This window comes from Nasonia vitripennis (assembly GCF_009193385.2).
Source record: "Nasonia vitripennis strain AsymCx chromosome 3 unlocalized genomic scaffold, Nvit_psr_1.1 chr3_random0005, whole genome shotgun sequence".
Classification (NCBI taxonomy): domain Eukaryota; kingdom Metazoa; phylum Arthropoda; class Insecta; order Hymenoptera; family Pteromalidae; genus Nasonia; species Nasonia vitripennis.
The window spans coordinates 1792834-1815275 of NW_022279624.1; the positions used below are offsets into that span (position 1 = coordinate 1792834).

The 22442-nt window shown below is 35.7% G+C and overlaps 1 protein-coding gene across 3 annotated transcripts; it reads right to left on the reverse strand.

The window, feature by feature from the left end:
* Positions 1-16586: 16586 nt before the first annotated feature.
* Positions 16587-20774, reverse strand: LOC103315545. 3 transcript variants are annotated; one of them, XR_004345243.1, is made up of 5 exons: positions 18475-20774; positions 17877-18400; positions 17100-17120; positions 16850-17027; positions 16587-16771 (listed from the first exon to the last, which is right to left on the reverse strand). XR_004345243.1 is itself a non-coding variant. In XM_032601797.1 (3 exons), exons 2-3 carry the CDS (start codon positions 17025-17027, stop codon positions 16626-16628), a joined length of 324 nt encoding a protein of 107 aa, XP_032457688.1. In that variant the 5' UTR covers positions 17100-17221; the 3' UTR covers positions 16587-16625. The 3 variants fall into 3 exon arrangements, 1 of the variants encoding a protein (XP_032457688.1); XR_004227039.2 differs by having other exon boundaries at positions 17877-20760; XM_032601797.1 differs by lacking the exons at positions 17877-18400; positions 18475-20774 and having other exon boundaries at positions 17100-17221.
* Between the last annotated feature and the right edge of the window lie 1668 nt (positions 20775-22442).

Consider the following 22442-nt stretch of genomic DNA (forward strand, 5'->3'; position numbering starts at 1 on the left):
CCATAAAATTGTAGAGCCTAATAAAAATTATTCTTTCAAGGATTTTCGCAATGTTTGAAATGAGGGATATCGGCCGGTAGTTAGACATCAGAGTCTTAACCACAGCTTTATAAATAGGTATAACTTCAGCCCTCTTGAGGGCTGAAGGCCATACAGATTTCTCAATGCATAAGTTATAGATGTATTCCAATGGTGAAAGAATGTAATCTGCTATAGTTTGAAGGGTAGCTACACTTATATCATCCACTCCACCTGCTTTTATTTCATGGAGCATATTACTTCACGTATCTCTATCGCATTCGTAGGTCTGATGAACATTGATTGATTATTACTGATTGGAAGTTTTACCTCTATTGTACAGAAATACTCATTCAAAGTGTTTGCTATTTCCGCCTTATTTTCAAGCTTTACGTTATATATATATATATATATATTCAATTTGTTCCTTTTTTTGTAAAGTTGATTTACCTAACTTAGCCTTAATTGTTTTCCACAGTTTCTTTGGATTATCACTGTTTTGCTCTATGGTTTCGCGATCGTATTTTATCTTAGCATCTTTGATGACTTTATTTAATATTTTTGAATAATTAATATAGTCCTGTTTCAAAATTTGACACGTTGGTTTGCTCTTCATTAAATTATACAAGTTTTCTTTTGTTTTGCAAGAGATTAATATAGCACTTGTTATCCAGTTTTTGCGTGGTACAGAATCTTTCTTTTTGTTTTTGTTTGCTTTGTTTGTAATAGTAGCTTTATCAACACAGTGTTGTATTATTTCTATTAAAGATTCTATAGCACAATCTGGGTTATCTATGCTCAAGATAGAGTTTCAATCAATTATACTAACCTCTCTCCTTAGTTTTTTGTTACGAATACGTTTCGAAACTGTATGGTCATTTATCTGTGCAGTTTCTTGTTTAATGTTTATCATTAGAGGGTAGTGATCATTGAAAGGATTTGTTAACTTGTATGAATCTATTAAAATATTATTTGACTTAAAAAAGAAGTTATCTATGCATGTACCCCCATCATTGTTGGTGGAGGGTCTAGTTATCGTTGTGAAACAAGGACTATATTTGAATTCCAAAAAATTATTCATATATTCCTGGCTAAATGTTTTTTCGCATATGTCTTTTGTACTAAAATTACCGTCCAGTATATCCACATTGAAATCACCCATTATACAATGGTTTTTTATCTTTCTCTGTGATAACATGAATTTTTTAATGCTATGGATAAATTCTGTCTGTTACAATGCCGCTACCCTAAGCGGGTCTTGGGCGTTGTCGTCTAGATCGGACGGGCGGGTGCCTATCACCACTACACAGCGCGTCCTTAGGTTGCGGATAGAGGAACAGCCCCTAAGAAAGAGGTTAGCTGCGAATAAATTGAATAAGCAGCTGCGGACAGCCGATAGGAACAGGCGTGGGTGTGATGAGCCCACACTGTCGAACGCATTCATCTAGAAACACTACGCAAGCACCACAACAACAAAAACACTTCACATTATCTCTTATCTCTCAATCTATCTCTTTCGTCACACATTACAAAAATGGGCAAAAATCCTGCTGCCGAGGAGGATGCGGGAATGAAACCGTAGTGTGTCTGACGACGAGTTGACACTGTCCTCGTCAAAGTCGGAAAGCTCTCATACTTAGTTCTAGAGAGGTATGGGGGTTATCACCTCTAGAACGGTGGACTCACCTGCGATCGGAACAGGATCCGAAGCGTGCGGGTTTAACATAACATCATGGCTCAAAAAAATCAAATCCGAACCAAAAGGGACTTAAGGGTCGGAACTTGGAATGTTCGCCGTCCATACAGAGCAGGTGCGTTTAAAGAACTCGTAAAGGAAGCTGATAGGTACAATCTAGATTTGGTAGCAATACAGGAATCGCAGTGGCCAGATGGCGGAGTACTAGCATCGGGTAACTTCACGTACCTGTATGGGGCCGGGAGTGGGGGATCTCTAGGCACCGGATTTGTCGTAAGCAAAAGCATCATACATTCGGTTAAAAGTTTCAAATCCGTCAATGATAGGCTCTCGCACATCATTATCGAAGGTGAATGGTATAGATATGTATTTATTAATGTACACTGTCCTACGGAGGACAAAGAAGAAGAAGCTAAGGATCTCTATTACGAAACTTTAGAGCAGGTAATCGACCAGTTCGCGCCTTACGACACAAGAATAGTATTAGGCGATTTCAATGCTAAAATAGGTATGGAGGAAATGTTTAGGCCTACTATAGGTAAGGAAAGCCTGCACGAAGCCAGCAATGATAACGGTATTCGGATCATAAATTTCGCGGCGGCAAAAGATCTTATAATCAAAACTACGTGTTTTAAGCACAAGAACATACACAAGGCAACGTGGACATCGCCGGACGGGGCCACACAGAACCAAATTGATCATTTCCTCATTGAAAAAAGACGTCATACTAACGTTCTTGACGTAAGGGCTTACAGAGGGGCAGATAGCGACTCGGACCACTTCCTAGTAGTAGCCAAATTAAGAGCTAGACTAGTAGCGAATCAAAATAGTAAGCGAGCAAACAAGGTAGAAAGCTTCGATATTGAGAAACTACGAGATAGAACAGAGCGAATTACGTACCAGATAGAAATTAATAACAGGTTTCAGGCACTTGAAGATGCAAACACATCGCCGGAGGGGAATGACGAACCGAATAGCTTATGGGGGGACATCGAAAAAACGGTAAAAGAGGCCGCGAACAAAGTACTGGGTAAAAAGAAAAAGCCAAAGAGCAAACTATGGTTTGACGAAGAGTGCGAACTCTGGTTTGAAAGGCGCAAAAAGGCTAAATTAGATAGCTTACAAAATAGAAGCGATAGGACCGTAGAAGAGTATTCTAACGTAAGGAAACAGACGAGCGCGATCTACAGAAATAAGAAGCGGGAGTATCAAAAGAATCTTATTAGGAGAATAGAAACTAAAAGTAAGGAAAATAACCCCCGCGAAATGTACAGAGGGATTAACGCCATCAGAAAGGGTTTTAGGAGTAGAGCGCAATTGATGAAGGACGAAAACGGGGACCTTGTAACAAATGACAACGAATTACTGTCGCTGTGGAAAAATTATTTCGATAAATTATTATAGAACCCCACGTGGAGGAACCGAGCTACCAAGAAGTAGAGGCCGCGATTAAAAAACTAAAAAACAACAAAGCCGCGGGAAATGACTCTATACCAGCTGAGTTACTCAAATATGGGGGCGTCGAGCTCACTTTCAAAATCTATAAACTAGTATGTGCCATCTGGAAAAATGAAATAATACCCGAAAATTGGAAGGAATCTATCATTATACCGATTTTTAAAAAGGGGGATAAGACAGACTGCAATAACTATAGGGGTATTTCACTTTTAGCAACGTGCTACAAAGTTCTGTCAAACGTAATACAAGCTAGACTCACTCCATTCGCGGAAGATATAGTAGGAGATTATCAGTGCGGATTTCGGCGCAACAGATCGACGAGCGTTCAAATGTTTACCATAAGACAGTTGTTAGAGAAAAAGTGGGAATTTTGCGAAACCATACACCAACTATTTATAGATTTTAAAAAGGCGTACGACTCTATTAAGCGAAGCAAAATGTATCAAATTCTAGTACTTCTCGGTGTACCGAAAAAACTCGTGAGATTAATTCAAATATGTCTGAACGGAAGCACGGGAAAGGGGGGGATGGGCTCTCTACGGTGCTGTTCAACTTAACGTTAGAGTATGCCGTTAGAAAAATGCAGGTTAGCCAGCTGGGCGCAACGCTTAATGGAACAACGCAGATACTAGGCTACGCAGATGATCTGGATATACTGGGGGATTGTAGGGAAACGGTAGCAAGAAACGCGGAAATCCTCATAAAAGCGGTGGAGTATACAGGGTTAGAAGTGAGTGAATCAAAAACAAAGTACATGATTGTGGATAAGCTAGGCATCTGCAGACGGGAGGATCTCAGAGTTGGGAATTTTACTTTTGTAAAGGTTAGCGAATTCAGGTATCTGGGTACGACCATAAATGATAGAAACGAGATTAATGTCGAAATAAATAAGAGACTCCATTCGGGTAATGCTTGCTTCTACGCCGTGAGTAATTTACTTAAGTCGAGGCTGTTGTCTAAAAACGTTAAAATAAGAATATACAGGACAATAATACTGCCGGTGGTTCTGTACGGGTGCGAAACGTGGGCTCTCACTAAGCAGTCGGACAACCGTTTTAGGGTATTTGAAAATAAAGTCTTGCGAAAAATATACGGGCAGAAGAAAGATGAGGAAACCGGGGAATGGAGGAGACTACACAATGATGAGTTACACAATCTGTACATATTAACAGAATAATAAAATCGCGCAGATTGGGATGGGCAGGGCACGTAGCGAGAATGAGAGACGACTGTACGGCAGCGCGTGTCATGAAGGGCAGGCCGATGGTAACGCGACCTCTAGGTAGACCTAGACGTAGATGGGAGGACAATGTAAAAGCGGATCTAGTAGAAATAGGGCGGGTGGGTGTCGATCGGAGAGGTGCATCTTGGGTGCGGTTGACACAAGATAGGGCAGCGTGGAAGGCTTGCGTAGATGAGGCGATGAACTTTCGAGTTCCAAATGCCATGTAAAAAAAAAAATATTAGCCTTGGACGACGACAGCTGATTTAGTGGTGGACTCAGACAGATTCTACCGGAGTTTGCAGTAGTCCAAGCTTGACTCCTCCCCGCGCTATATCAGCCACGTCGAACACGTGAGGTTTTACTTATATGTTTATGTTTTTTAGCATATCATATTACAATGAGTGACAAATTCATATGGGACCTATTGGTTTTGTGGAATTTGTAAAAGTTTTGCGAAAGGTTTGATAATAAGTAGTGCAATATGTACAACCTAACCTCTTAACCTCAAAATTTGTATACTTATGCTGAAGCACAAAATTTAAATAATTATAAATCGCATTGTTCAGCCATGAATATTGGTTTACAAGCCCTTAGAGTACAATGTGACATATCTGTAAAGTCTCTTGGCTTATCTGAAAGCCGTAGACCTGCATTGCCCTTAAAACCCGATGTTGCCGTAAGCTCGTCAGAGTTAAGTAAACCTTCTACTTTGGGATCATTAAAATTTACAAAATTCGATAAACTATACTCTGAGGACTTGTAAATCAATTTTCATGCCAAAGCAATGAATCACTTATTAAATATTCAATTTTTATACTTATGCTTACTGCCAGGTAAAAATAGCGGTAGTGCAAAGACAGATTCAACCATTTGCTTGAGCGCTCCGGTAAAAACTGCCGGAGTTTCCGGTTAAATCAACTCCACATTTCTCTCAGTGTAGCGAAGAGCCTGACGTTGAGCGAAATTACTGCCGTATTCCAACATTAAACAAATACATCAATTTTATGAGTGATTTCTGACGTGATTTTTAACGTGAGAAATCACGCCAAATAGTCACGTGATTCATCACATGAGAATTCAAGTGATCTATCTATATATATTGATCGTGTGATAAATCACGTGATTTTTCTCCAGGGTAGGGGTGATGAACCTGATAATCAGCTGATTATCATTAATATTTTATCTCACACAAACGCATATTTATAACTATCAGCTTTAATAAAAATATTAAGCTGATATCACCTGATAATCAGCTGTCTTTTTGGCATGATTATCGGTATATCATCAGCTAATTATCAGCTAATTTAGTTGATTGTCATCTGCCTTTTGTAGTAGGGGCCATTTATCACGTGATTGATCACGTCTGAGGGATATCAAAAAGTGTAATTGGCCTACAAAGATTGGTGTCTATATCGTCGTTCCCAAGAAAACCGTGCTGAACAAACTCACGTAAGTACTTATGTGGGTAATCGTGTGAATGTAAATCAATTAATCACGCGAGTACTCACCTGAGTATATAATTATATGGTTACTTACGCAAGTTCTCATACCAGTAATCACGTGAGTATCCACATGAATACTCGCATGATTACTCAGTACTCTCGTAATTAATTAAAAATATTACTCACTACTCACACTCTAAACCTAAAGTTGAAAATCTGGAAGAAAAAAGTTTAAAACCTAGATTTTAAACTTTACAAAAAATTAAAAGCAAGAGATTAATTTATTATGCATTTTAATCTTTGTTAGATTAGAAGATTGAAATTAGGTAATTAAATTATGCAAAGTTTAAAATCAATAAATTAATCTCTTCATAGTTAAAGTTTAAAGTTTGGTTTTTAATTTTCTATAAAGTTTAAAATATAGGTTTTAAACTTTTTACTTCCAGATTTTTAACTTTGGATTTAGAATGCACGTGATTAACTAGTAAAATTATTCGTCTTAAAAACAATTTTTAAAAACGCAAAATTTAGAGTGGGTGCCCCGTTTAGGGCTTATTATCCGAATAGTAACACCTGGCGAGAAAAATCACGTGATTTATCACACGATTAATCACGTGATCAGTCACTTGATTTCTCACATAATTTTTCACGTGATTTCTCACGTGAGAAATCACTTCAGAAATTACTCATAAAATATAATTTGTTTTAATTAAAATAAAATTATTTTGTTTTAACTAAACAATTATGAAAAATAGATTTGTTGATAATCCAAAAATTGAACGCAAAAAAAAACGTTGTCCTAACCGAGGATTGAACTCCGGTCCTCAACTTCACAATCCATTATCTTACTGCCTGAGCTATTTTTACTTACCCTAATGATGAATCTCAGTAATCTATCGTTTACGTGTATAGACTATCTGCTGCTAATTGATAAAATAAGGAAAATAATTCCATTAATAAAATATAAAAATCTAATTTAACAATTGAACATAAGTTTATTTTGCGTTTTCATCTTTATAAATTAGAATAATTCTTCTATGCTAAATAATATAATGTTAATATCAAATTTAGATTATAAATATCAAGCTTAACTTTGAAAATATTATAAATCTTTTTAATTTTTATCTTGAAGTATACGTGTAAACTGTACAAAGTCATAAATCAAACATATTTTAAGTAAAAACAGTATGGAATTTCAATACTTACAACAGCACAAATAACTTAGGCAGTATGATAATGGATTGGGAAGTTGAGGACCGGGGTTCGATCCTCGGTTAGAGCAAATTTTTTTTAAATTTTTTTGCGGTCAATTTATTTAGATTATCAACAAATCTATTTTACATACTTGTCTAATACAAATAAAATAATTTATTTTAATTAAAAGAAATACTTTAATTTTATGAGTGATTTCTGACGTGATTTTTAACGTGATTTCTCACGTGAGATATCACGCCAAATAATCACGTGAGGAATCATGTGATAAATTACGTGAGAAATCAAGTGACTATGTACGTGATTGATCATGTGATAGATCACGTGGTTTTCCTCGCCTGGGACCCTATCTCTGATTTTAGCGTTTTTAAGAATTATTTTAGACAAATAATTTTTTTAGTAAATCACGTGAGTAGTCACGTAAGTACTTATCACAATCATTCTTTTGTTTAGTGAAACAACGTTGCCACAACGTTGCCGGAACGTCGAAAAGTTACACTTCATTGACAAGTGAAAGTTGCCAAAACGTTTTGAAATAATTGAGTTAGAGACGTTATTAGAACGCTGCGGGAAGGGGCTATTCAAACGTTGATGGTTAGTTGCAAAAAGCATATGAACGTATGTACGGGTGATTTTAGTACGTCAATCAATATGCAAATGGCGTATCCAAATCCACAAGCAAAGTAATTCTTTGAAGTCTATAAAGCAAAGTATCGAAGAAAGGGTGGTAGAGTGGGAGTTGTAGTTATTTATTTATATTATCGTTCGGATAAAGTTTCAATAATACTAAACAAAATTTTAATTTACGTTGTAGAAACGTTCTTGCAACGATCCATGAAAGTTCCGATTATTGCTCTCAAAATTTCGATTAAAACTTGCATTGCACGAACGTTTCCAACTCGCTTTTAACACGTTTAGAAAACGTCGCTAAGCCGTTGAGTAAGAACAGCGTTCTAGCAACGTCCCCAACTCTATTTCACTAAACGTTATGGCAACGTTCACTTGCCAACGAAGTGTGACTTTTTGACGTTCCAGCAACGTTCTGGCAACGATTTTGTTCGCTTTAGGGGAACGTTCTTTAGTTCACAGTGCAATGTTGCAGTATCGTTCTCACAACGAAAGCGAAGCGACCTCGAAAACCACCAAGTAATGAGTCTCGACCAAATATGTTGTTCAATTCCCGTGAAATTCTCGAAGACAACGTTCGTACTGTCCACCCTGGGCACCAGGTACCTCGGAAGCCGTCGCTGTCGCCATATTCGTGTTCAGGGACCCCAAAAACCCCTGTGTAACGAGTTTCGAGTTGCTATGTTACAATTTTCCCTAAAATTCTCGGAGACGACGTTCATGCGGTCTTATTTGGACTCGTTTCCATCAATATTTACCGAGTTGTAAATTTTTTATTTCTTGTCTCCTCAGAATGCAATTTTAAAATGCTTATTATTTATGCAATAATGCATTTTCAAAAAAGTAATTAATCACACTAGGTCACAAATTTCCTGTCGCTTTGACGAATCGAATGCAAAAAACCATATTACGATCCGCCTGACTGCTCAAAAAATCGACAGTCAGACCGCTTTTAGTGCTTTATTTCCTCGACTATACCGCTATATTAGCGCGTCCAAAATCCGAGAAAATCCGATAGCCGCTTGCAGCGTGTGTAAATAAGTGCGGCTGACATGTAAGGGAAGAGCTGAGCTGTGTGGGCATGCTAACATGCGCGGCGAAGAGCGTGGGAGCGGGGGAGAGAGCTGACCCCGGCTGAAAATAATCATATGAATGCTCGTATGATAACCATATGAATGCTCGTATGATAACCATATGATAATCATATGATACTTTCGACCGAATCCTCATATGAGAATCATATGATTGTCATATGATATATCGTAAATTCTCATAAAAATAAATAATTATTTTACCCCTACTTGATACTTATTAATTGTCTTTCTTTGTACTGCTGATTTGTAAGTTGCGTCGAGAATTTATTTTTACATAAATATTACATTGAAAAAAATCCGGCTTTGTGGAGATTTGAACCCAGAACCTCAAGATTATGAAGCAATCGTTTTACCACCGAGCCATCGTGATCATTGATGTTGATCACTTTAGTTGAATCAAATAGTCATTATATTATCTAACACGTCCTTGTATAATGAGTTTATTTTATTAAAAAACACTAATAGTAATTGAGAAATAATAAATAAAACATGCAAGGGCGTGTAAGTTATAATCACTATTTCATTCTACTAAAGTAATCGACAATATGAAAGATCACGATGGCTCGGTGGTAAAACGCTTGCTTCATAATCTTGAGGTTCAGGGTTCAAATCTCCACAAGTCCGGATTTTTTTCAATGTAATATCTATGAAAAAATAAATTCTCGATGCAACTTACAAATCAACTGTACAAAGAAAGATATAATTAATACGTATCGAATAGGGGTAGAATAATTATTTATTTTTATGAGAATTTACGATATATCATACGACACTCATATGATTCTCATATGAGGATTCGGTCGAAAGTATCATATGATTATCATATGATTATTTTCAACCGGGACGCTGCTTTCGTGACAATCGGTCTGTCGCGCCGCCGTGACGGTCGCCGCTCGCCGATTCACTCCCCAGTAAAATGTGTACCCGGCGAGCCTATAGAATTATTCACTTCAAAAGATTATCTCGCAGAAACTTGGTCTTGTATCTATGAGTACCTAAATGATCCAATTTTTTACAAAATTTATAAACTTCAGTTTCTGGTCGTAAAAATGTTTTTTTTTTAATTCCAACAGCGATAAGAATGTTAATACCGATGAATAAATTTGTAATTCTGGGTAGCGAGAGCCGTGTATATATCGTCGGTTCCTATGAAGAGTAATGCGGTTCAGATTTGCTACGAAGACTAGTACGGTTCAGATTTGCCGCGAAGACTAGTACATTTCAGATCTTTCCCACATGAAAAAATCCAATTGATTTGGAGAAAAACAAATAGTTATTTTAGTTAGAACCAATAAAATTGCAGTATTTTTAAAGTTGCCAAACAATTTTTCAAATATTTCGAAATTTAAAAAATTTTTATTGAAAATTTTAATTAAAAAAGAAATAAAATTCAATTTCATAACAACTTTTTAAATTTCAAAATTTTTGAAAATTTTTTGGCAACTTGAAAATATTTTAAATTTATTAATCTTAACCAAAATAACTATTTATTTATCTCCAAAACAATTAGATTTTCCCATGTGGGAAAGATCTGAAATGTACTAGTCTTCGCGGTAAATCTGAACCGTACTAATCTTCGTGGCAAATATGAACCGTACTACTCTTGGTAGGGACCGACGATATGATCTAAAAAAATTAACTTTAAAAAAAGTAAAAGGTTAGGCGAGTTTGATATATTCCGCAACGAAATAACAGATAAAAAAGAACTGAGATCAATCAACCAAAGTCAAGTTTATATTTATTATTTTTTATATTTAATCATAATGAAGCAACAAAATTTTTTTTTATCAATAAAGGGCTTACTTAACATAAAGTTAAGTTACATTATGATCAATTAGGAACAACTCTCAAAATACTTACTACGTAACTTGCCATGACTGTTTCTTTTTATTTATCGGTGAACAACTAAAATTTTCGTTTCATGTATTAGAACGTCATAAAAACACCATAAGTTCATCGGCCACCCTGTACACCTAGACACCGCCCTCGAATTATTTCTACACCTAGACACTAATTACTACGGTTTTCTGCATGTGAGCGAGCATGCAGAAAGCCGATGAGAAAGCAATATCCATCTGTATATAGCTGTGCGGCTAACTTCACGATCCTAACACTTGTTGCGGCTAACTTAACGGTCCTAACATTTTTTGATTTGATTTGAGCATTTTGTGAATGACACACTAGTGTATTATATCAAAGGTAGCTGTTTTTATCAATATTTTTGTTGAAAATCATAGTTTGGCATAATAAAACATGATATAAGTCAAAATGTATTAGAGACAACAAAGAAACGCATTTATTTCTTTGTTATCAAAAATGCGAACCCCAACATATAGAAGTAAATAGTAGCGCGGGCGCCGCGGCTCCGTCTGCTTCTCAAACTTGCCTTCGTGGCGCTGGCGCGCCACTTGATGATGGTTCCATCCTCACAAATCTGTATCTTATGCGGACTGGCGCATAACTTTTCGGGAATGTCCGAACTTAAAACGTGACTTGTGTGGACAGAGAGGTATTTGCTTTAGCACAATGGGTGTTGTGCAGACACTTTTATACATACACCGTGATTTATGCGGACGCGCGAAGCGGTGTATACACGTATATAAATATATACGTTAGTGAATGTAGTGAAATCAGTTTTGAAAAGGTCAAGCATTATAAAGATCAGCAGGTAAGATAAACTCAATCATAATTAATAGTTAAGGAAAATATAAGATAGTTGCACTTTTCAAAATTATTATTTTAACTCACACTTGCCGTCCCGTCGTCTTGTAGTCTACGATGTGCATAATATTTACTAATCGTCATACACATCATACGTACATATTTACTAAAAAAACTTGATTATTTAAAGAGGTTCAGTTGCTACAAGAAAAATTCAGCCAATTCCGCAATATTAAAATTATATTCTTTACAATAAACTTATATTGTAACTTAGGTTTTAATAAAAAATGTCCTAATTTTAATTCGTGTCATTTAACAGATTTAGGCACACCTCGAAACCAATAATTTGAGTATCTCATCGATAAACTATAAGACGACGGGATGACAAGTTTGAGTTAAAATAATAATTTCGAAAAGTGCAACTATCTTATTTTTCATAACTATTAGTTATGATTGATTCTAGCTTACCTGCTGATCTTTAATGCTTGACCTTTTCAAAACTGATTTCACTACATTCACTAACGTATGTATTTATGAGAATATATAGAGAAACTTTTCTGAGCTACAAACATTTGACAATTTCTTTAAGAATATTGTAAATTTTTAAGAAGAAATAAGAATCATAATAGAAAGATACAGATTTGTGAGGATGGAGCCATAACTTATAGTTGCCAACATTTTACCTTGTAAAAGGTATTTTTCAAACTGATTTCACACCCGTTTAATAAGTTTAGCCAAACTTCGTGATATATAGGTTTGGGCTTTCGTCAGGTGTCACGGGTATGCGAAATTTGAGGCTGCTCAGGCTTCCAGCGCTGCCGATCTTCATCGATTGTCTGACGCGCCGCCCGGCAGCTGCTGCAGCTTTTGATCGAACACGGACACGCGAACTTCTTCTTCAGTTTAGTTTTGAGCGCAAAGTGACGCCTGTTGAACGTCGGAGTGGTTCTTCTCGTCCTCGAACTCGGTGAGATCGTTGACACACTCGCATCCCGCCTTGAACTTGTTTCTAAGCTGCGAAAGATTAAGAGGAAAACGTTGTAGTCCTTGGCTCATTTCGGGGAAACAATAGCGTATGAGCTTGCGAAAGAACAGAACAATCGTGATCTTACTTATTAAAGAGCTGTTTCCTCTGTTCAAATTTTCAAACGAAAATTAGCACAACTCACGATTTGCCGCGAAGAGTAGCCCAGTTCAGAAATGCCGCCAAGAGTAGCACAAGTCACGTATTTCCCGCGAAGACTAGCACAACTCGCGACTTATATTACTTAAAATGTGAGTATTTTACGTTTTTATTGGATTATTGGGTTAGTTAAGTTCATGAAAACCTTGGACAAAGACAAACAAACCTGTGTGAACAAAAAGTTGTGAATTGTAAACATTTAAAAATGTTCATTAGGGACACTTTCGCATAAATCGGCAAATTTTTATAGAAAATCGTTGTTGAAAGTTTGAGTTGTGCTAGTTTTCGCTGAAAATTTTGATTTGTGCTAGTCTAGCGTGCGTCAAATGAGTTGTGCTACTTATGACGGGAAATTTTAACAGTGCTACTCTTCGTAGGGAGCGACGATATACTTACACGAGAGCTTGCATCGTGTCCTGGCTGTCGCTCTCGGCGCTTATTAGACACATTATAATTCTTGTCGAGCGGTACACTATCGGAAGCACAAAGGCTCTTCAGCAAACGTATAACCACGCACACAGACTGATTTAAGAGAGTTCGATTATATAGCGCGTCTTATACCCGTACACCGACGAGCTCCGATACATCGCACTGTTTTAGGCTATGTTTTATGTTTACACCGTTACACGAGTCCCGATGCACGCTGCTGCCGCGTGAGCCTCTTTCAGCTGCATATAATAGTCACACACTGATCCACGATCACAAATGGCAACTTCTAGCCTAGAAAATCTGATCCTCGTCTCTTACATATTCTTTGTGATAATGCTTAGGTGAACTTACTCAACAACTTCTTGCTTTTTTATATACTAAGTACACCAGACTACGCCAGATGCAAAAAATACTCTTACACACCATACGCGTGCCGACTTAATGCATTAATTACCAATTTAATTAAATGTAAAGGTACTTTTATATCTGTGTAAATAAAAACAGCTTACTAACCTTAAAACCCATTATCTCATGACATTCTTGTATTGTTATACTTAAAAAGATGAGAATCGCATGACCAAAATTTTAAGAAATTATCGCAAATTAATTTTTGGTTATAATTATTTTGCTAACAGAGAAAGTTTTGAAGCAAAATATTATGATCATTAGAAAGTTCTCATTAAAATCTTCAAGATACATTACTCAAACATAAGCATCAAAGACATATCAGACAAGAAATCGTTGGAGACAATAAAACGCAGGTTAAATAGCAAATTCAAAGTATAATAGGGTCGCGCTGCTCCCCGACGGCACAGTGAATAAAAACTTATACTCATCGGGGCGCTGCCGCGCCCCTTGATTTAAGTACGCCATTTAAATTTTCAAACGGAAAATAACTCATGGTCCCAAGGGGACCGAATTTTCTCACATCATCGGATAAGTGAAGAATCAAACGCAAATTACAGGTCAAATTTTTTCAGCCGTACAAAATGTCGAACCTTGAAACATATTCATTGAGTATTCGCCTCAATTAGCATTGTATTTGAAATACTCGAAGAACATAATTGTATGTAACTCCATGTACTAGTAATATGTGATGTTCGAAGTAACGATTTGACATTATATTTTTTAAAACTGCTAAGCTGTGCACTAATAAAAATAATTTTAATTCAGATGTGCTCCAATGCCTATATTTCTTAAGTTTGTCACAGTAAAGTCTACGCTTCTACACAATTTTTTCAAATGTTCTCGGATAGCATGTAAAAACATGGTTTATCTCGACCAAACCATAGCTCTGCTATAATCATATTTATAGTACAGTGTGGCTAAAATCCGCTGTTCAGTCACGAATAGGCGAGACTTGCGGACTTTAGCAGTCTGCGCTATAAAATTTTATACGATACTCTTGACTTAAATGGTTCAGTTTTACACGGCGCTCAGCGTCCTCGCTACGTTCGGGTGATAACTGCGCCGTGTAAAAAAGAACCATTTAAGTCACACGTATCGTAATGTACTAATTCTTTTCTAATTCTTAATTTATAAGGTAGCTCATTAATCATAAGATATAATGGCCAAAACAACCCTGGTAGAAATTAACCTATTTAAAATAGTGAAAATGCTAAAAACTAGTTTTCTTTGTCGGGTTCCAGTTTTGTCGAGCTTTGTCGAGCTCGGGTTCGAGTCCCAGGTTACTCGAAATTTTTCAGATGATTTTTCGCATGCAAATCATTATTCTATATACTTTTATTTAAAAAAACTCGAATACAAGCCTGCTAGTAATGATTTTCCTATTCTAACCTCAAATCACTATTTACCACGTGTACCTGTGTCGTCTTATTTCACCAACTATTTTTTCGGAAGAAAATAGTTAAGAATACTCAATCTAAAAACTGCCAAAGAACTAGGATGAAAAGCGTTACATCTTGTAACAAGAACTGACAAAGAAAATTACCAAGTTCTGAGATTGACAACCTCAGAACTTCCAAATAACTTGGATACCGTTTCTACCAGGGAACGGCACTCCATTAGAGTTCCAGACGAACGTAATATTATTAGGGTTAGCTAAAAAATCTTCTGGTAGAAAATTATAAATAGAACCGTCATATATGTCTTCAAAATTAGCCTCATTTTCTTTTTGACGAGCACTGCGATCAATTAAACTTTCGTAAAATCTCGATCTTCTGTAAAGCGACTCTATTTGAGATAGTATTGATACTTCAATAAAATATGTAACATTGTCGCGACTGTTACATCTATTATAAAATCGTGCATTTAATTTAGAAAAACATTCCGAGCAGTAATAATGTTTCTTAAGTGGCGCATTAATGTCGCTAAAAATTTTTTTTAACTTATACAATGTTTTGACGCAGTTATTTGGCTGAATGCAATGCAACGATATGAGCGATAATATACTCGATACACTGAGAAATTCTTGGGACAGCTGCTGCCATACTGCATACAATGTTGGCCACACAAAAATTTTGCGCCGCTGCTGTACACAAATTTGTACAGCAGCTCTCCTAAAATGGAGAAACCTATTCGAGGTGGCGCCATCTAAAGCGCTGCTGTTCAATTTTTGGACAGCTGCTGTACAATTTTTGTACAACAACTGCGCAAAATTTTTGTACAACAACGGCACTCGGAGTATGGCAGCAGCAGCGCCAAGAATTTTTCAGTGTAGAAGTACTCCGGCTGCTCGAAAATGCCAGGCAACAGTAAAAATTGACAGAATACTTTCTGCGACCGATAGCGGAGCCCCCGGATATACAGGTTGATAAGCGGCATCCACAAAGGCGTCATATTCGCTTTCGGCGCTCGATTCGTCTTCTTCCGAAGTCTTCTTCTCTCCTCTTCTAATGAACTTGCGTCGCCGCTAACCTTATCATTAGCTCCGTCCGCGTATATATCTTCCTATATTATATAATTATTTTGGCAACACTCCCCCCCACCACCCCCCACTTGGCCCCCCACCCCCCCACCAAATAACGTAAAATTCTTTCATTTTTACGTGATTATTGAAAATGCATATACCCCCACCACCACCACCACCCCACCCCTCCACCATACTCCTTCATGTTTTTAATGTATTTCAAATACTAATCAATCTTTATGACCAAACGACTATATGAATCAATTTTTTCTTCTTCAAATTTGCTTTTTAATTAAATTAAATAAATTTCATAGTTTATAACATAAATTTAAACATATAATATATGTTACATTCAAACATGTATATTCCTAAATATTATTGATATAGTTATTAACATAAATTTAAAGAAAACAATCAAAAAAGAAACTTAAAAAAAAAAGATTTATATAATCGTTAAAACATAAAAATTGATTCAAATAGTCATTATAATTTCAATTACATATAATACGATGATAAAATTAAGTTTCATTAACATAATTTAACAAATATCTATAACATGAATATATAAATATAAATTATAACTTTATTTATTTATACATTTAGAAGTAAGTATTAGTAAGTAGTAGAAATAAGTATAAATAAACATTTTGTTTATAATTAACAAACTAAATATATTTTACTGAGGTGTTTATTTTTTGAATAACTACAATTTCACTCTCTATCTTCCTCTTGATGTTGTCTATTTCTTCTATTAATTAAATCATTCTCAGTTTCTTTGTTGATAGCACTAATAAATTTAGCAATAAACACCGCGGCATTTTCCAAATTTCTGTGATAAGGATTAATCCTTACATCAGCTGTCAAACAAAAAGTATATTTTAAAAATAAGTTTAACGAACATTAAAGTATAATAGAAAGTGTATTTCAATACAAACCATTTCGTGATTCATGATGGGCAACTCTGCGACCCCGAACAGGTCTTAAATCTCGCGGTATTGCGCCTCTGCCCTGTTCAGGCGGCGGAAGTTGTGAAGGAGGTGGCCGCTGAGGTTGTTGTAAAGGCGGTGGCCGAAGAGATGACGGAGGACAATGTGAAGTATCTTGATTTTCCATCTTAAATTAAATTTATAATATTTTATTTAATTAAAAAGAATATTTATAAATTAAAATAAAAAAAGATTTTACCTTAGTTAATCAACGTAGACACTAGACAGATGACGATTAATAGTGGTTAACGATTAATAAAAAACATGAATATAGTAAAATTTGATATTCGTGAAAATAGTTCATAAAAATCGATTAGAATATTTAATCAAAATCTCAGCAAAAATTATAAATATATTAGAAAATAATTAAAATCAAAACAATCAATAAAATCAAAATTAGTACAACGATAGTACAACATTTATTAAAAGATAAAGTAGAAAATTACAACAAAATATAGTTAAAAGAAATATTAAACCTGAACAAAAATAAGTGTATAAGACTTAACATAAGAATTTTCGCAAATTAAATAAAATAAATAATATTGTAAAACAAATTATTATATTAAAAATAATTGATTACCCACTAAATACATTCGTAGGTAAATTAATTTATTTATAATAAACTATATTAATACGTAACGTTAATCGATTATCATAAAAAGATAATTGGGTTTATTTATATTAAAATCAGCTTATAAACTTTTATAAATATAAAATTGGGGGGTTGGCGAGCGAAGCGAGCAGGGGGGCGAAGCCCCACTAGTATATATATATATATATATATATATATATATATATATATATATATATATATATATATATATGCATTTTTGTCAAAAACGATCGCTAAACACTAAAATGCTTTCTTTTTATACTCAACTAAGCAAAAAAACTATAATTTCTATATATGTAGTATGCGTAAGAAAGCCACTTTACGCCTACTAGTACCACTTTATTATTTTTATTTTATAAATACCTAGATTATAGTTATCGCCGTCTAGGTTATCATCGGAATCAAGCTGCACTTCAACGTCTGTAAAATTATGACGAACGAAATCCCGAAATATATTACTAGCTACAAAAATTAAATGCGATGGAAACAATTACTGTCTCAATCCAAAATCGTGCTGGTGACACATGAGGTTTTACGATAAGAATTTCGGCCGCTGCTTGACTTGCCGTCTGAGGAACATGAATCGGTATGACTGCTACAACTGCTTTCATTTTCAGAATCGCTGATGTTTTCTTCACTAAAGCTGGTGGCACATGCAGCAAGAAAATGAAAATTACTCGATCGAGAGTAATTATCGTCAACCTCGTAGATTTTTCGCTTCGGTATTTAAAAAGTTTGTTTACATACAAATATGCGAACTGTTACACGAATGACGTAGGCTACTATAGCCTATATTATATTTCAACTATCTATCGACTATTTTCAACAGGGGTATTGCATTGTACGTTATCACCAGTAAAAATATTTAGAAAAACGCTTTCCACTTCCTGCAAGAAAACAAATATAAAATAACCGTAATATACAGCGAATGGCGACGACAAAAAATTATAAAATATAATACCTAGTCATCAGCTACCATGCATTGCATAATTGGCTAATATTGACACCTATCGGTTTTCAAACAATATTTATACCTAGACACCGACATCTACGGATCGCATCACCTGGACCTCGGCATCGACCACCGCAAACGCCTGGACCGTTTCTTAAACGTTGTATTGTAACCTTGGAACGTTGAATCTGAAGTTTTTCAACGTTTCAGAAACATCGCTACAACACTTGAAAAACGCGGATATTTCCGAACAAAAAATTTGTTTCAAAAAAGTTGTTGGAAATGTTTCTTAAACATTTGCTTGCGTTCTTAGAAATGTTCTGACAACGGAACTTTCCCAACAAAAGCAGACATTTTCACGTTTTAGAAACATTTCTGAAACGTTTCTGTTAACGACAAAACTATACATTCATTTATATTTCGAACGTTTTTCATTTCTTGTTGCCAAGCAAGCTTCTTTCGGCTTTTTCTAACAATCTGTCTGTCGGTTTGTAACTCTCGTAAGTACCACAACGTTGTTCTCTTAATAAATAATTTTTCTATAAAGTCTCTCTTTTAATTAATGTAGTTGATCAACATTAAAACGAAGCAGATCGATTTGTTTTAACATGGTAGCAGAGCGTGATTGCTTTGTGTGAACGTGCCTGTGTCTTGTGGAATTACGTCAATCGAGGCTCGAAAAGCTTCGGACATACGGAAAGTTATAAGTAAATCCCTGTTAGAAGAATTAGCTTAAGCGTTGGCTTGCTTAGTAAGAATAACCTTATTTCTTTTGTTAAAAATAACCCAATTTTTAACCAATTTTAAGCTTATAATGAGTTATTATGCGCGTCGAATGCGATCATAACCTATATAAAGTGCAGCGAAAGAGACAATAAATAAGAACTCCATAAATATTTATAGAAATAAGTCCAGTTTTGCTATGCCAGTCCAGCTCCAAAATATTCACTTTTTAATTATTTTAAAGAAATTTAAATTTTTTGTAATGCTAAAAAAATTAAGATTTTGGAGCTCACAACCATTCCATGTGGAGATCCATATGGAATATCCACATGGAATCCATATGGAATCCATATAGATTATCCATATGGAAAATCCACCTGGATATCCAGGTATATATTTTCAACAGGGCGGCAACGCTCTCCTAGGTACCTGCTGCCCAGGGTGGACAGTATCACGTCGTCTCCTGGAGTTTTGTGGGAATTTGCAATATAATTAGTCGAAACTCGTCACTCGGGAGTTTTCGAGGTCGCTGAATACGAATATAGCGACAACAACACTCCCCAAGGTACCTGGTGCCCAGGGTGGGCAGTATCGACGTCGTCTCCAAGAGTTTCACGGAAAATTAACGACTTTTTGTCGTGACTCGTTGATTGGCGGTTTTCGAGGTCGTTGAACACGAATATAGCGACGGCAACGCTCCTTGAGGTACCTGGTGCCCAGGGTAGACAGTATCACGTCGTCTCATGGAGTTTTGAGAGATATTGTAACATAATTAGCCAAAACTTGTTACTCGGGGGTTTTCAAAGTTGATGAACACGAATATAGCGACGGCAACGTTCCTATCTTCGGCAATTATTATTATTTTAAATTTACAATGGAAATCCCTTTTGGCTACCACAGACACAGTCACTGCCTTCCGAGAAAGGGAGCCTGATAACGAAATCACTTTTACACGGGGTTAGAATTTAAAGCGACTACTACGTTTATTTATACAAGAAAACAAGAGAGAAAAGTACATTTAGTGTAATGTGTGTAAGTGCGTGTGAGTATGCGTCAGCAGGAGGTTGCAGCTGTAGATCCCTGGCGCTCCCTAGCCTTGCGCCGCACGGTGTGAAAAAAAAATTTTTTATGTATTAAAACCTAATATCTCACGATTGAGTGAACGGAATTTGATGCAATTTGATGAGCTTGTCGCTATTTGAGAGATATCGGGACATAGTTTTGCTCGTTCAGTTACATCTTTTTAATTCTGTTGATAGTCCGTGTCAGTTTTTCTGACGACGGCTATTCTTTCGGATAATCTTCGCTCCGTGCGCAGTTGCCGCTACTCTTCTATTCCTATTTTTGTAGGATTATGCTGTGGTGGGGAAGTACTGCTTCTTGTGGCTGCTGCGATAGCGGTGCTCGCGAGTTTGTGTATGTGTATATGTGTATTTGTTTTGTGTGTCTCTATTTTAATTGGCGTCATAGGCGCGTAATGGAATCGGGGATTCCATTACAGTAACTACGTAACTTTATTTATTGGTGAACAATTAAAATTTTCTTTTTATATATTAGAACGTTATACAAACACCATAAATAATGAAACGCGTACAATGAAACGGGCATGTCAAGTTACGTAGTAATTATCTTGAGAGTTGTTCCTTGCTTCATTACGATTAAATATAAACTTGACTTTGTTTGATTGATCTCAGTTCTTTTCTATCTGTAATTTCGTTGCGGAATATATCAACCTCGCCTAACTTTTTAGTTTTTTAAAAGTTAATTTTTTTTAGATCAAAACAGACGTCAGGTTTCGCAATTTCTCAAGCTGAATGGAATTGACGTGAAGGATGATCAAGCTTTCTGCGAAGCTTGCGTTGAAGGGACGTCAAAGAGAGGCCAGTTTATTTCTCGTTTTCAAAGAATTAAGGAACGTGGCGCAGTAATTAATGCTGACCTTTGCGGCTAAATGGAGTGTCCATCACTTGGTAACGCTCAATATTTTGTGTGTTTCACATGCGATTACTCGCGATTTCGCATAGTTTATTTCTTGAAAAATAAGTCTGAAGTGTCGCAAAAAGTCATTGAAATGATAGCTCTGATCAATAATCACTATGGATTAAAAGCACGCACTTTTTCATCTCGAATTTGAGAACGACGAAGTCAAGAATTATTTAAAGAAGAATGGCATCAAATTCGTTGTTGGTCATTAATATTGCCGCGAGCAAAATGGCTGTGCTGAGCGGTAAATCAAACTGTCGATGACCTCGCGCGGACTATGCTAAGAAGTGGGACGCTAAAGGCAAACGTGGCATTTTTGTTGGCTATTCGGAAGACATTCGAGGTTATCAAGTTTGGTAGCCATTTCATAGTTTACAGCCCATTTTAAATGTTCGAATTTCTACCAGGGATCTCCCGCGTAATCAGAATCTACCATACAATCTAATATTTCGCTATTTACGTTGTCGCAGTAAGTTAGTTTTAAGTATTTCGTTTTATACAGATACTTTAGAATTCGCATTGCATATTTATAATGTGTTTGATCATAATAACTTTGGTATCGTCTTAAATAGTTTACGCTATATGCAATATCTGGCCTTGTGCCTGTACTTATGTATAATAATTCGCCAATTAAATTTCTATATTTTATATTTTCATCAATTTCACTAGCTTGTTCTAGTTTTAGATTAGACTCCATTGGAGTATCATACAGTTTGGCATTTTCTAAATTATATTTTACAGCTAAAGATTCAATGTATTTTGTTTGACTTAAAGTCATGTTATGTCTATCATCACTATAATCTATATCAATGCCTATATATTGGCTCATTTTGCCTAAATTTTTCATTGCAAATCTTTTCATCAGACTAGCTTTGACTTTGTTTATTTTATTTTTGTCTTTGCAACAAATTAAGAGATCATCAACAAAAACTAGTATGTATATTGAATCTTTGCTTGTATTGTTTACGTATAGACAGTAATCGTAGTTACTTCTCACAAAATTTAATTTTTCAATATATTCGTTGAAACAATTATACCAAGCTCTAGGGCTTTCTCGCAATCCGTATAATGCCTTTTGCAACTTGCAAACTTTATTGTCACCAGTCTCATAACCTTTCGGTTCATTAATATATACTTCTGTTTTTACATAACCATTTAAGAAAGCAGTTTCTACATCCATTTGTTCTATAAATAAATTGTTTTTACAGCTGTATGACAATAAAATTTTCAATGTTTGCATTTTGCCTACTGGTGAATAAACATTTTCAATG

What these genes read in the sequence shown, in the direction of transcription:
- LOC103315545 (XM_032601797.1), bottom strand. Translation starts at nt 17,027, where the DNA reads ATGGAAAATCAAGATACTTCACATTGTCCTCCGTCATCTCTTCGGCCA. An exon ending in CCATCATGAATCACGAAATG is followed by an intron (nt 16,772 to 16,849) that starts GTTTGTATTGAA and finishes TTTGTTTGACAG; the next exon opens with CTGATGTAAGGATTAATCCT.